The following is a 13,250-nucleotide window of genomic DNA, read 5'->3' on the forward strand; positions in this document are numbered from 1 at the left end:
CATTTGTATTAGCTATAAATTATTAAAAAAGAAATGTCAGACCCTTCTGATAAAAATTAGGAAATTTACTAAGATCCTTAACAGAGGACTTAAAATGAGTGTACCAGGTAAATGGTACAGACTGAAATCAGACTACCTACGCTCAAATCCCGGCTTTACTGATACTGCATGTCAGACCCGTGGACTTTATTTCCCTCATCAAATAAATGAATATCACAACACTATTACCTACTGCAAAGGGTTATTTTGAAGAGCAATGAAGAATGTGTGTATAAAATACAGACTAGTCATGGGAGCGTGGAAAATGCTCAAGAAATGTTATTAATTAGGTACAGCAAAAAAACCCCACCTATAAATACACACACACACAGGCAAGTACATAGACCATACAGAAGAATATTGTTCATCTCAACAGTGGTCATCATTGGAACGGGATGCTAGATAACACGAGAGTTGGGTCAGGCATACATTCATACTGTCCTAGAATTAGAGATTGTTTTATTGTCACAGGTATTTGTTAGTTTTTATCCCCCAATTGTAATTTTGCCTAAGGAGTAGCTATTCTTAAAAAAATTTCCTGTTGCCTGATTTGCTAATTCAGATGGGTACTTTATTAAGACCTAAATGTTTAAAACTTTCATTTTGCTCCATTGTTTGCAGAGCAAAGATGGTCGACCTTTGCCAGCAAGGGATAAACGTGCCTTAAAACAATTTGAAGAAAGGTTACGAACGCTTAAGAAAAGAGAGAGACATTTAGAATTTATTGAAAACAGCTGGTGGACAAAATTTTGTGGCGCTCTACGTCCACTGAAGGTAAATGGAGTTTGAAAACAAGTATACTGTAACTCTTCCCTCAGATTTATGTAGTATCTGTCAAAAGGATTGAGTTTTCCTTTTAACCAACATATTGTTTGGGCCTGTATTTTTCGCTAACAGTGAAATCTGTGCCCCATCGGCCCATATGAGAACTCTGGAATCCTTACTGAAACTAGGTATGTTTGTGAAAGCATGTAAAGAAGGGAAACCATCCACCCCTCCTCCTGCGCCCCCCCCCCCGCCCCCCTATTTGCCTGCCTTGGATTCTTGGTACGAAAGGCCATCATTGCAGCCATAGCTACTTCACTGCTAGCGAGAGGCCTGTGCATAAGCCAAGTCCTATGTGTGGACTGAAGAGGACACTTCCAACACCAGGACAACTGAACATAGTGAGCAATTTATAATTCCAAAATACCCTGTGTACTTACAGGAAAAGTTAGGCAAAATGAATCTAGAACAGTGCAACACACAGAATTTCTTCAGTGTTTGTCAAGTTGAATAATCCTGGAGCAACTTTGTTTTCTTCTTGTAATTAGAAAGGAAATACCCACCTTAAAAACTACTTTTTTGGAAAAAATTAGTCCTACTATGTTTGCTGGTTGCTCCATTTTAACCTTTTGTTAGGATAAATTTTTAAAAAATAATTTTATTAGGGACTCATACAAGTCTTATCACATACCATACATACAGCTATTGTGTAAAGCACATGGAATATATTTTTAAAGACTTAGCTGTCTTTTTTTCTCCAAGATGATGGGTCTTTATCTGCAAGTTCTTCAATTCCTCCTCACTTTTAGCAAGCAAGGATTTTTCATCTGCATATTGCAGGTTGTTAATAAGCCTTCCCCCAATCTTGATGCCACTTTCTTCTTGAATCCAGCTTCTCTGATTTGCTCAGCATGTAGAGTAAACAAGTATGTTGAGAGGATGCAACCCTGACACACACCTTTCCTGACTTTAAACCATGCATTATTTCCTTGTTTTGCTCCCCAAATTGCCTCTTGAACCATGTATCAAGTTCCTTATGAACACAGTGAAGTGCTCATTTCTGTTAGTAGATAAATTGATTCTAAAAATCAACCTGGTTAAGTGTACAAAAGATATGTAGATTATAGGCAGACAGACTGAATGTCCCTGGTACCCCAGAATGTTGTGTCCCTTTGTAGTCAGTCCTACAACCTGCCCCCTGGAGGTCTGGCTTTAGGCCCAACCAGTTTCTACTGAAATTTCTGTTTGTATTACTTTGAACTACAGGGAAATTTGAAGGAACTTGATATCTTAACTATACTGAATAGTACAGTCCATGAACCCGTTAGATCTTTCCATGTGTGTTCATGCCTTCTTTTCTCATCGGTGTTTTGCGATGTTCAGGTTAGAGGTTTTGATGATGTATCTGTAAATATTTCTTCTTTTATCCATTGTCCTCAGGTTGATTTTGACTTGTAGTACCCTCTAGGACAGAGTAGACCTCTGCTCCATTGGATTTTCTGAGATTGTAAATCTTTCTCCCCTGTGGCCTGCTGCGTTCATGCGGCCAGCCTTGCAGTTAGTAGCCCGGCATTTGTCTCAAAACATCACCAGGCCTCATTTCTTTGATAAACAATGGTATGATTTGATGTCACTTTTTCAGTATTCATTGCAGACATATTAAGTAAAATTGTATTGAGCATTGATCCTTATATCTGGCAAGCTTACTAAGACGTCTGTTATCCAAACGTACAGCATATTTACCATGTAGAATATATATCTTGTGATCTCTTGATTGCTGCTTCCGTGAGCATTGATTGTGGATCCAAGCAAGATGAAAACCGTAACAATTTCAACCTACTCTCCATTTATCATGATGCTACCTATTGGTCCAGTTTTGAGGATTTTGAACTTTATATTGAGTTGTAATTCATATGGAAGGCTGAAATCCTGACCTTCATCAGCAAATGTTTCAATTCCTCCTCACTTTTAGCAAGCAAGATTCTGTCGTCTGCATATTGCAGGTTGTTAATAAACTTTCCTCCAATCCTGATGCTACATTCTCCTTGTAATCCAGCTACTCTGATGATTTGCTCAGCATACAAATTGAACAAGTGTGGTAAGAGGATACAACCCTGATGCACACCTTTCCTAATTTTAAACTATGCACTATTCCTGCCTCGATCCATGTAAAAGTTCCTCATGAGGCAATGAAGTGTTCTGGAATTCCATTCTTCTCCAGGCTATCTAGAGTTTGTTATGATTCACACAAATGCCTTGCCTAAACCCTATACTGTACTGTACTGTATTATAGTTAGTTAATTCTACAACAGCATTTTGATAAAGTTTGCAACATTTCAGATGACCGCTTGTGATACAGAGCTAGGTAGCGAGCACATGCTCTTTGAAGTGTGCCCATAGTCTTGTTTGACACAGGGTGGCCACAGACCTTCAGCTTGCATAAAATGCTGTACTGGCGACATGCAATAACGTTAAGCAAAGTAAAGCAAGTTCCGATACATACTGTAAATCTTTACACGGAGACCCAAAACATTGTCACTTGCTTGATGGTGATAAATCATTTTATAGTGATCTTCATCAAAACCTTCCATACCTCTGAGGTATTCCGCATATGGCTATTATTTCATCCTTAATTATTTATTGTAATTCACCAATAAAGACATCTTGAATCTAGAGCTGTCAGGGTAGGAAGGTTTTTTACTACAAACTCAAGTTTCTCTGATCAAAAGTTGCTCTTCCATTTAAAAAAAAATCAATTTATTGGGAGTTCATACAACTCTTATCACAATCCATACATACATCCATTGTGGAAAGCACATTTACTGTGATTGCTTTTTGAAATCCTCAAGCATGTTTGTGATCGATATTTTAAAGGTTATTTTCTGTCATTTCTGAGTTTGTCTACTGACTAATTTTTCACCTAATTTGGGGCCACTTTTTCCTATGATGCTGAAGATTGTGTTATGTTTTTAATATCTGAATTTTGTTAACTACATTTAAAGATTATAGACCTGCTAGTTCACTAAAGTTGTGGAGTGAGCTGGATTCTTCCAAGGATTGGTTTTTAGCTCATCAGGATGGGAAAGTTAGTCTTTAGGTGTTTTTGCCAGACTACACACATACGATACTACTGGGATATACAGAAAGCCCTGGATTCCCAACAAAGTCTCTCCTCCCGGACTGGTTGGAATGTGAACGTGTCCCAGTAATAAATGGGAAGTTGCTCGATTTACAGCTCCTCGGTAATTCTTTGCTTGATCTCTTGGAGTGCCACCTACTCATATGTTCATTAATATTCCACACCAGATTCAAACGTATACATTCTTGCAGCATGGTGGTTTCTGCAGCAGTATGGTGGCTAAGGGTTCGATATGTCTGGGTTTGAGTCCTCACTAGTTTGTTATGTAATCTCTTGTTACATCAACGTTGCTAAGCCCAGTTTTCTCATTGTTAAAATGGAGTTGTATACAGGGGAACTTCTGAAAGTTTTGGGGAAAATGGAGTTTAAAGATGATGACATTTTCCCACAGATTTTTTGAAGACCTCTGATATGTATTTTGTGTTGTGATGGGGATTGTGTGAAATGATACAACAGTGTTTTTTATGTAAATAGCTCGGGCAGTGCACCAGCTGTTACTCTAGTTGCATGTATCAGATTTTCAGTTTTCTAAATTCTGCCTTGAATCTGAGGGAAAAAAATTAGTTTTATGTTGAAGTCTTATAAAAATAAGTGTATAATTAGAATATGTTAACGAATCCTTAAAATACAGCATCTATATGTAGTATCTAACATTTGTGAGCTTAGGGTCTATTGTTTATTAATTTTTTTATTAAACTGCCCCCTGACAGAAGGGCATAGTTTGAACAGAAGGGCATAGTTTGAATCTAGTTAATTGGCCTGGGTAAACTATAAATCCAGTAGGTTTTAAATATAATAGAATATTATATGTAATATTTTTTCTGTACTCATATTTACATAGAATATTACATTTTTACTTTGTAATATCACCTGCATTTTAAACAAGTTCCTGCTTATTTTGATCAGATTCATCATAAAGCTGTAGTTACAGAGTTATGTTTTATTTGTTCCACTTCTCTCCCAACTTTTCTCTCTAACAAGCACAAACTTAAAAAGCAACTGCATTGCTTTAAGCAAGCAGGGAAGTGCAATTTTATCACACTGTGACTGTGACAGTACTTCGTTGTTTTGAAGGTTTGTAGGAACATTTTGATATTTCTTTACTTAGCTCACTCATCCTTCTTGTACCTTCTGGTATAAATATTATGTGTAAAGATGTAGCAAACGTCCTTTTTCAAAGACTAACGTTTAAACTCTAGATGGCATTTCTTCGATTTGGACTTCATTGTGTGAGAAACGCGTAGAGACAGTGATTTTTTAACTTTAAAAAAGGTGTATTAAATACTGTATTAGATATGTGTGTGCCCCAATTTTGCTCTTGATCACCTCTGAGAGTTAAGTTTTGGGTTTTATTATAAATGCTTAATAATTTGAAATAATTGCTATGTTTCAGGATGTTTGGTGGTAATTGGGTATTGAAGATCGCATAATCTCTGCAGTGTTGTTTACATACTGGGAATAGTAACTCTGGTAGAGATGTTTAAAGATGACATATAGCAGTAAACCCACCTGTAAGTAAGATAACTCCATGTTAATTACTTAAACCCAAGTGCAATCCATACGTTTATTTGAGCTGAGTCTTTGGAATGAGCCATGCCTTAGGTAACCTGTGGTGGCCCAGTGGGCTAATTAAACATTGCACAGCTCACCGCAAGGCTGGTGGTGTGAACCCACCCCTCTTCCTTCAAGGGAAATGACGACAGAGTTTGTTTTCATAGAGACGTACAGACTCAGAAATCATATTGTTCAATTCTACTCTGTCCTGTGTGGTCACTATGAGTCAGAATCTCCTGACAGCTGAAATCAGCATGTATTTGTTACAGGAAAAAGAAATGTCTTTAAGGTAATAAAAATAAGAAATTAATTTTTCAAAGCAGTATTTTCAAAAGGAATTTCATTCATAGAAGTTGCTGAACTTTAGTATGCCATGCATTATTGCTAGGAGCATTTATTATGCTCAAACTAACCTTTTCCTGCAACGGAGTATACTATTGAATGAACAATTGTTTCCACAAAGAGCATGATATAAAACCAGTACTCCTTGGTGATTCTTTTAAAGCAAAAGCTTATACATAAGATTTACCCATTTTGCTGTAATGGATTTTGCTTATTCAATTCAGAATTTGAACCTGACATTGAAGAATTTAAAAATCTTCTACATGTTCAGCCAGCGACCTGTATCTGACCCATTGAAGGGAAGATCAGTTGGGTTTTTGCTGTTGTGGCTAGTTGCTGGAGTCAGTTCCAACGCCTGGAAATCCCCTTTCTTACTAAGTTGAACTGCTATAGGGTTTTCTAGGCTAAACTCTTAAAAAAAAAAAAGCTTTATTGGCATATCGTTCACATGTCATACAATGTGGTCTTTGAGTTACATTGAGAATATCTGCAGTCATCACCCAAATGAATTTCAGAACCATTTCTTAATACATGCTGTTAATTCCCCATTTCCCCCCATTCTTCCCTGCCAGACACCTAAGCAATTATCAATCCAGTTATTACCTCTATAGATCTATCTATCCTGCATTTCTTATACAAAAAATCATTCCAAACACAACCAGGAAGCAAGCAAACAAAAACCATTAACTGACTAGACAAAACTTAGAAAACCCTTTAAAAGAAAGCAGGAAGTATTAAACACTGAGACACCTTTAAAATGGGTCAAAAGGGGGCGATCAAGTGATAGATTAATTCATTTTCACCTAACTGCATTTGCCACAGTTGGCGTACAAGGCTCTGTCTGAGAGCAAGGCTATTTACGTCCTTCGACTATGTTCAGAGGCTGCCTGCACCTGTGAACCCTGCAAATGGATTTGAGGCATCTACTGTCATACACAATCTTCTGCAAACCGGGGTTTAAAACTTAATGCTCTGATAACATCACTTCCTTCTGATTTGGATTTTGTTACTTAAACACTCGTTGGATCACCCAGACTGGTGTGCTTCTTCTTCTATATGGACTCCGGTGACTCCTCACTTAAATGTCTGCTTGTTTGAAGAACCTAGACACTATTCTTGCTGATAGCCAGGCACCAACTTGTTTCATCATCAAACTTTGCTGTAGCACTCCATCTTTGATTTCTTCATGAGGAGAGCATCGAGCAGAGTCATGTCATCGGAACTGAGTATTCTTAGGTTGGAGATAGGAATAAGTACTAGCTCAAAATCCATTCACAGTGCTATGGGTTATATATGTCTTTGATTCATTTTGGAGATACCATTATCATTTTATGATAGACAACATTAGAAATCATGAGGTAATTCTGTTGATAGTCTGTTAATTTAGCCAGTGGTGTGGAATTTAAAACACTACAGAGAAAATCAAATTATATATGAATAGGTCAGCTTCAGATGATAGATAATACATAAATTGTTGATGTGTGTAGATTAAATTCTTAGATGACTAGATATTACTTACACAATGGGGGTTGGCTAGAGACAGAAGTTTTAATAACACTCATTCACAAAAGCAGGACCATGCCTACCAGATTAATTTATGTCATAAGGAAGAAAGGCATTACAATCGTAAATATGGTAGTCCCAGGCCACCATTCATTAGGTACCCTCAAAGCAAAAGATAAGAACCTGTCTAATGACCACCAATTCCATAACCTTGGGATAGCAGTCTTGCTGCTTCTCGCACGAAGGCATTTTAGCCTTATGTCCAAGGGAGTATATTGCTTCCATAAACCTGCAGCCGGTGAGTAAGAGATAAATAGACTATGATCTTAATGTAAGATGATCACAAAACCATTTTTTTCCATGGTACCCTAGGGTGATTTTGAACTACCAGCCTTTAGGTTAACAGTCAACTGTAAATCTGGAATCATTAGCTGTTGGCATCACTAACGTAAAAGGGATCATAGATATATGCAGTGTGTTTATTCCTATTAAAGTTTAATAAAATCAGTATAAATATCAGATCTCTTTGCAAAAGAGAATGCTGTACAGACAATGTGCCAGACATTTCAATATCAAAGTCTGTGATGGCACTCTAAACTCCAGTTGGAAAAATACCCAAGTATAATTAAACTCTGAATTAAGGGGTGCTACATATTTTGGTTCAAAAGTATTTCATTTGTAACTAAAGTGAAACTAAAAATTATATTGCTTTGTTATCTTAAAGTTACAAAAAACCTAATTTTGCTCAATCCACTGGAAGTAAAATCTTGGCTAACTTCTGGTTCATTCCTCCATGTCCTCTACACACTCAGTCTTTCATCCTTTTATTTAGAAAGGTATTCATGTTTTATATGCCATTTTAATTTTGCTTATTCTTAAGTTCTCGCTGCCTTCTACTCAAAGTGGAAGAATCTAAGAAAGTCCACCGTAAAGTAGATTAATCAACTTTGGATAGTGGAAGTGATATCTGAGTTCTTCTTATTCAGTTATTCCATTTTGTAACTAAGAGTATATAAGGTCCATACACTCACTGACTGTGATAGGACATTTAGATGCCTACAAGGAAGCCCGGTTAATAAAACTGTTATGCAAATGTGCACCATCCACTAAAGCCAATGATGAGGATGTTGAATAATTCTATCAATTTCTTCAGTCTGAAATTGATGAAACATGTAATCAGGATGCATTAATAATTGGCAATTAGAAGGCAAATGTTAAAAGTGAAGAAAGATTGAAATGAAGCTGGGGCAGTCTATGGTACTGTCAATATTCTTCAACATCATAATTCAAGTGCATCAATGCTTTTCTGGTCTCCTTTATTCATTTTTTTTTTAAACAAAAAATCTCCTTCAAATTGGACCAACATCGCAGTAAACAGAAAACATTGAAGTTTTGTGAAGGATTTCAGTTTGCTTTGATCCTCAACCAGTGCCGATAAAAAGTCAAGGAATTCAAGCGTGTATTGCATTGGACAAATCTGCAAAACCTTGAAAATGTTAACAAGGAAAGCTGTCACTTTGAGGACTACAGTGTGTCTGCCCCAGCCCATGATGCAGGTGAAAGCCAGACAACGAATAAGCAAGATTGAAGAAGTGGTGCTTTAGAATGAATGGTGTTGGTGAAGAATGTTAAGTACACTGGGGGCTGCCAGAACAGACACATCTGTGTTGGAAGAACTGAAGCTAGAATACTAATGAGAAGCAAGGATGGAGAAAGTCTGTGTCCTTCGGACATTAGGACGGACCTGTCTCCGGACAAGGACACCATGCTTGAGTAACCAGAGAGTGAGCAGAAACAAAGAAGACCTTCGACAAGATGGAGTGGCACAATGGCTCCAACGATGGGCCCAAACACAGCAGCCATTGTGAAGGTGGCACAATCATACTTAGCGTCCTTATGAGCTGCCACTTAACTCAAGGGCACCAGACAACAACAATCAGAGAAACCACTGATTCATCTGATAATGGATGTACTCTCAAATGAATATTGTGAATTCTACCCCAACAAAGCTTCATTGCATGGTGAAAATCAAAAACCCTGCAAGTAACTGTCTGAGTTAACTTGTATATAGGCTATGAGAAAATGGAATCATACTGACTGGTTCATAGCAGTGTCCAAATCACAGAAAACACTAATTGACTTATTCTATGAAATTAGCAGTCTTGATTCCCATAGTAAAAATAAAAAGAAAAATTCCAAACCAGTTTTATCTGTGAACTAATTTTAAACAAGAGTCCTAGATAAGGTAGCAAGCAGCAAATCAATTTGAGCAAGAGTTAAAAAGAAAAAAGCCAGCATGTTGAATCTGGGTGAATTTTAGGAACATGAACTTAGTTTAAGACTAAACTATACCACTTGAAAGAATTGTTAAAATTCACATTATTAACAATAGGAACTCAAAAAACTGGAAAAATATATTCACTAAACACGTAACTATGATTAGGCTATTCCAGGCATAATTCTAATAGCCAACAATATATCAACCAATAAAAACAAAAAAAATTCCTGTCAAATCTGCTAATGATGCCCAAAGGGACATGGGCATATCACTCCAAGTAAGATTCAACTGAAGGCATTCAGCTTAAGCTCAGGGGTTAGCATGTCCAACTTCCTCTGTTCTGTGCCCAGAGGGACACCACTCCTCAAGCCAGCCTCCTGCCAAAAGCTTGTCTCTTGCTCCGTGGGCTGGGAAGTCCATGCTCTGCCTCCTGGCCCTGCTGCTGCTGCTCTGTTAGCATAGCTGTCTTCTGGATCCAAGAGGGTCAAGCGGCATCTTGGGTCCAGAGGACCTACTCCACTCCTGTCTCTTGCTGGTAAAGAGACCCCTCCTCCTGCTCCTCAGAGGGCTCAATTTATACACAGTACAAAGCACTAAGGAATCCTGTTTGCAGTTACGCACACGTGACTCCTATCAGTATCTTCTCCCACCTTCTTCCTAGACTCATGCAAGGTAAGGTCGTTTGGTGAGAGGGACTTTGTGACTAGAAAAGCCAACTAAATTCACTAAAGCTAAATACTGTGGACTTTAGTTAATAATAACATATTGATCTTCATTCATTAGTCTAAGAAATGCACCAAAATTATGCAAACTTATGATAGGAGAAACTGCAAGGGAAAATTCTAATACATAAGGATTTATGTATTCTCAGCTCAGTTTTTTCTATAAATGTAAATGTTCAATATAATAATCTCTTCATTTAAAAAACTCCTTTTTGTTTCAGTATTGCTTATAATGACTAAATTATGAAAACAGCCAGTGTTGATTAGTAAGATATTAGTGTTCATCATTCATGACTTCATTAATTGTTGCATCCATACAAGGAAGTGCTGTGTTATGTAGCCAATCATATACATCAAAGCTTTTGTGTATTCATATAAAATGGAATCTCTTACACATATAAAAGGTTGTTCAGAATATCTTTTATGTCAAATTTAGTTGATGTTCAGGTTGCAAATATGCTTGCATATATACTCTTGCTAAGACTCTTGCACATATTTAAGGATGCCTCCCCTTACACTATTTCTGGAAGTATTCTTAACAAACCACGAGTGGTAATTACCTCTGTAGAGCAGAAGTAAAGACATGTTAGATAAGAGTTTTTCTTTATATATGTGTAAAGAAAAATATGTTTATATTTTACATATGTACATATATGTATGTATGTGTATATGTAAAATACACGTGTGCGTGTATTTAATACATATACATGTGTGTATATGTATATAACTAGTATATACACATACTAGTTGCTTTATGTTTTAATTTTAAATGCTAACCTTTTCAAGGTAACCTTTTTGTTTATCTTGTCTACTAACCTTCAGCCTTCTACCTTTTTCTGGTATTAGGCCTTTACATGTGTAAAGGACTGTACCCCAGATTGTCACACTTCTGGTCTCCTTTATATTCTTTGTTTTGTGGTTTTGTTTTTCAGTCTAGCCTTATTTATACCCACTATGTGTTACATATTGTAGTTTAAATAGTAGACTCTAGACCAGGGGTCCTCAAACTTTTTAAACAGGGGGCTAGTTCATTGTTCCTCAGACCCAATGGAGGGCCAGACTATAGTTTAAAAAAAAACTATTAACAAATTCCTATGCACACTGCACATACCTTATTTTGAAGTAAAAAACAAAATGGGGCAAAAACACCCGATGGGCTGGATAAATGTCCTCGGCAGGCCGCATGTGGCCCACGGGTCTTAGTTTGAGGACGCCTGCTCTACACTCTAGATTCTCAATGGTTCTCAACCTTCCTAATGCCACGACCCTTTGATAACAGTTCCTCATGTTGTGATTACCCAACCATAAAATTATTTTTGTTGCTACTTCATAACTGTAACTTTCCTGCTGTTGTGAATCGGGAGACCCCTGTGAAAGGGTCATTGAACCTCCACTGCTCTAGTGCATAGGTTCCCAACCTTACTTAACCTACCTCCCCTTTTAAGAAAAACTCAGCCCTCCCCTATTAAAAACTTTTACTGTATAGCCCATAATCTAGAATAAAGTGTGGGTATCTGTTTTTACAGCCCCTCTATTTCACTCCAGTGCACCCCCAGGGGTTGTTGGTACCACACACTTGGGAAACACTGCCCTAGGGTCTGGAGCAACATGTGTTCCAGCACCTTAGTATTTCTACAATGAAGATAAAAATATTCACAGAAAGATGCTGAAATATAGAATATTGAACATTCCATACTAGTTTGAGGAGGTGCTTATTAACAAGTGAATTAGAATATTAAAAAAAGATTTCTTGAATGTTTGTATCTCAGAATGGTGTAAAAGTGATTGTTGGCCTATACAGCTCTTAAAAATGTATTTAGCTTTGATTCACATATCATAAGCCATCCTTTTAATGTGCGCACTACTGGGTTATAGTATACACAAGAAGACCTGGTGACACAATGTTTAAAGCACTCAGCTGCTAATGAAAAGGTTCATCACTTGAACCCACTAACTGCTTCATGGGAAAAAGATGTAGAAGACTGCTTCCTTAAAGTTTACAGTATTGGAAACCGTATGGGACGGTTCTACTCTGTTATGTAATGTGGTTATTGGTTAAAATTGACTGAATGGCCAGGGATTTGGGTTTCAGGTTTTCAAATATTCACATTGTTGGCTTTCAGTTGCATATATATATATATATATATACATACATATATATATATTTCCTTATGTTTGAAGGTTAGATTGTTGATTTGAGATATTTATTTGGCTGCTAGTCTTCTTATTTCCCTGTTTCTTAGCTCCCCATTTCCCCCAACCTCCCTCTAAACCCCAAAGAAACCGCTAATCCAGATAATATCTCTATCAATTCACTTATCCTGGATTTCACTTACTGAACAACATAAAACAAAAGCCAAGAATCACAAACGCTAACAATAACAAAATAGAGAAAAGCCCCAATTGACACGAAGGCAGAAAATATTAAAAACTAGAACGTTTAAAATGGGTCAAAAGATAGATCAAATGATAAGTTGTAGAATTTTAGTCTGGCATACTTTACTTTCCTGTGCACTCTACATGATAGCAAGGATGGTCTCCTCCCTGGTCTGTGTTCACTGGGTATTCACTGGAAGCTTAATCTACCTGAACTTCTCCTTTACTCTTTTTGTTCTTTTAAACTGATAAGCATTTTAAATGGGTCAAAGGGGGATCAAGTAAGATGTTACATTTTACCCTTAGTCTGTCTACCATAATCTCCTCTACAATACTCTGTCTGGACTATGGTCAGAGGGAACTCGTCAGAGCCTTCCTATATGTGTGGATCCTACAAATGGATTTTGGACTTCCTCTGTCATCCATAGTCTTCTGCAAACCAGGTGGTCACAATTTAAGTTCTGACACTATAGTCCTTGCGTCTTAATTTGGATTATATTATTTACAATCCTTGGATCACACAGGCTGGTGT

General features: G+C 37.2%; 1 protein-coding gene across 1 annotated transcript in view; it reads left to right on the top strand.

Annotated features, from left to right (window-relative positions):
* Window positions 1–13,250, top strand: part of LMBRD1 (LMBR1 domain containing 1) — a 93,814-nt gene that overhangs the window by 58,665 nt on the left and 21,899 nt on the right. The window contains exon 9 of the mRNA XM_075554925.1: window positions 661–813. Coding sequence (XP_075411040.1) covers window positions 661–813 — 153 coding nt within the window. The remainder of the gene's footprint in view (window positions 1–660; window positions 814–13,250) is intronic.

Source organism: Tenrec ecaudatus, chromosome 7 (assembly GCF_050624435.1).
Source record: "Tenrec ecaudatus isolate mTenEca1 chromosome 7, mTenEca1.hap1, whole genome shotgun sequence".
NCBI lineage: Eukaryota > Metazoa > Chordata > Mammalia > Afrosoricida > Tenrecidae > Tenrec > Tenrec ecaudatus.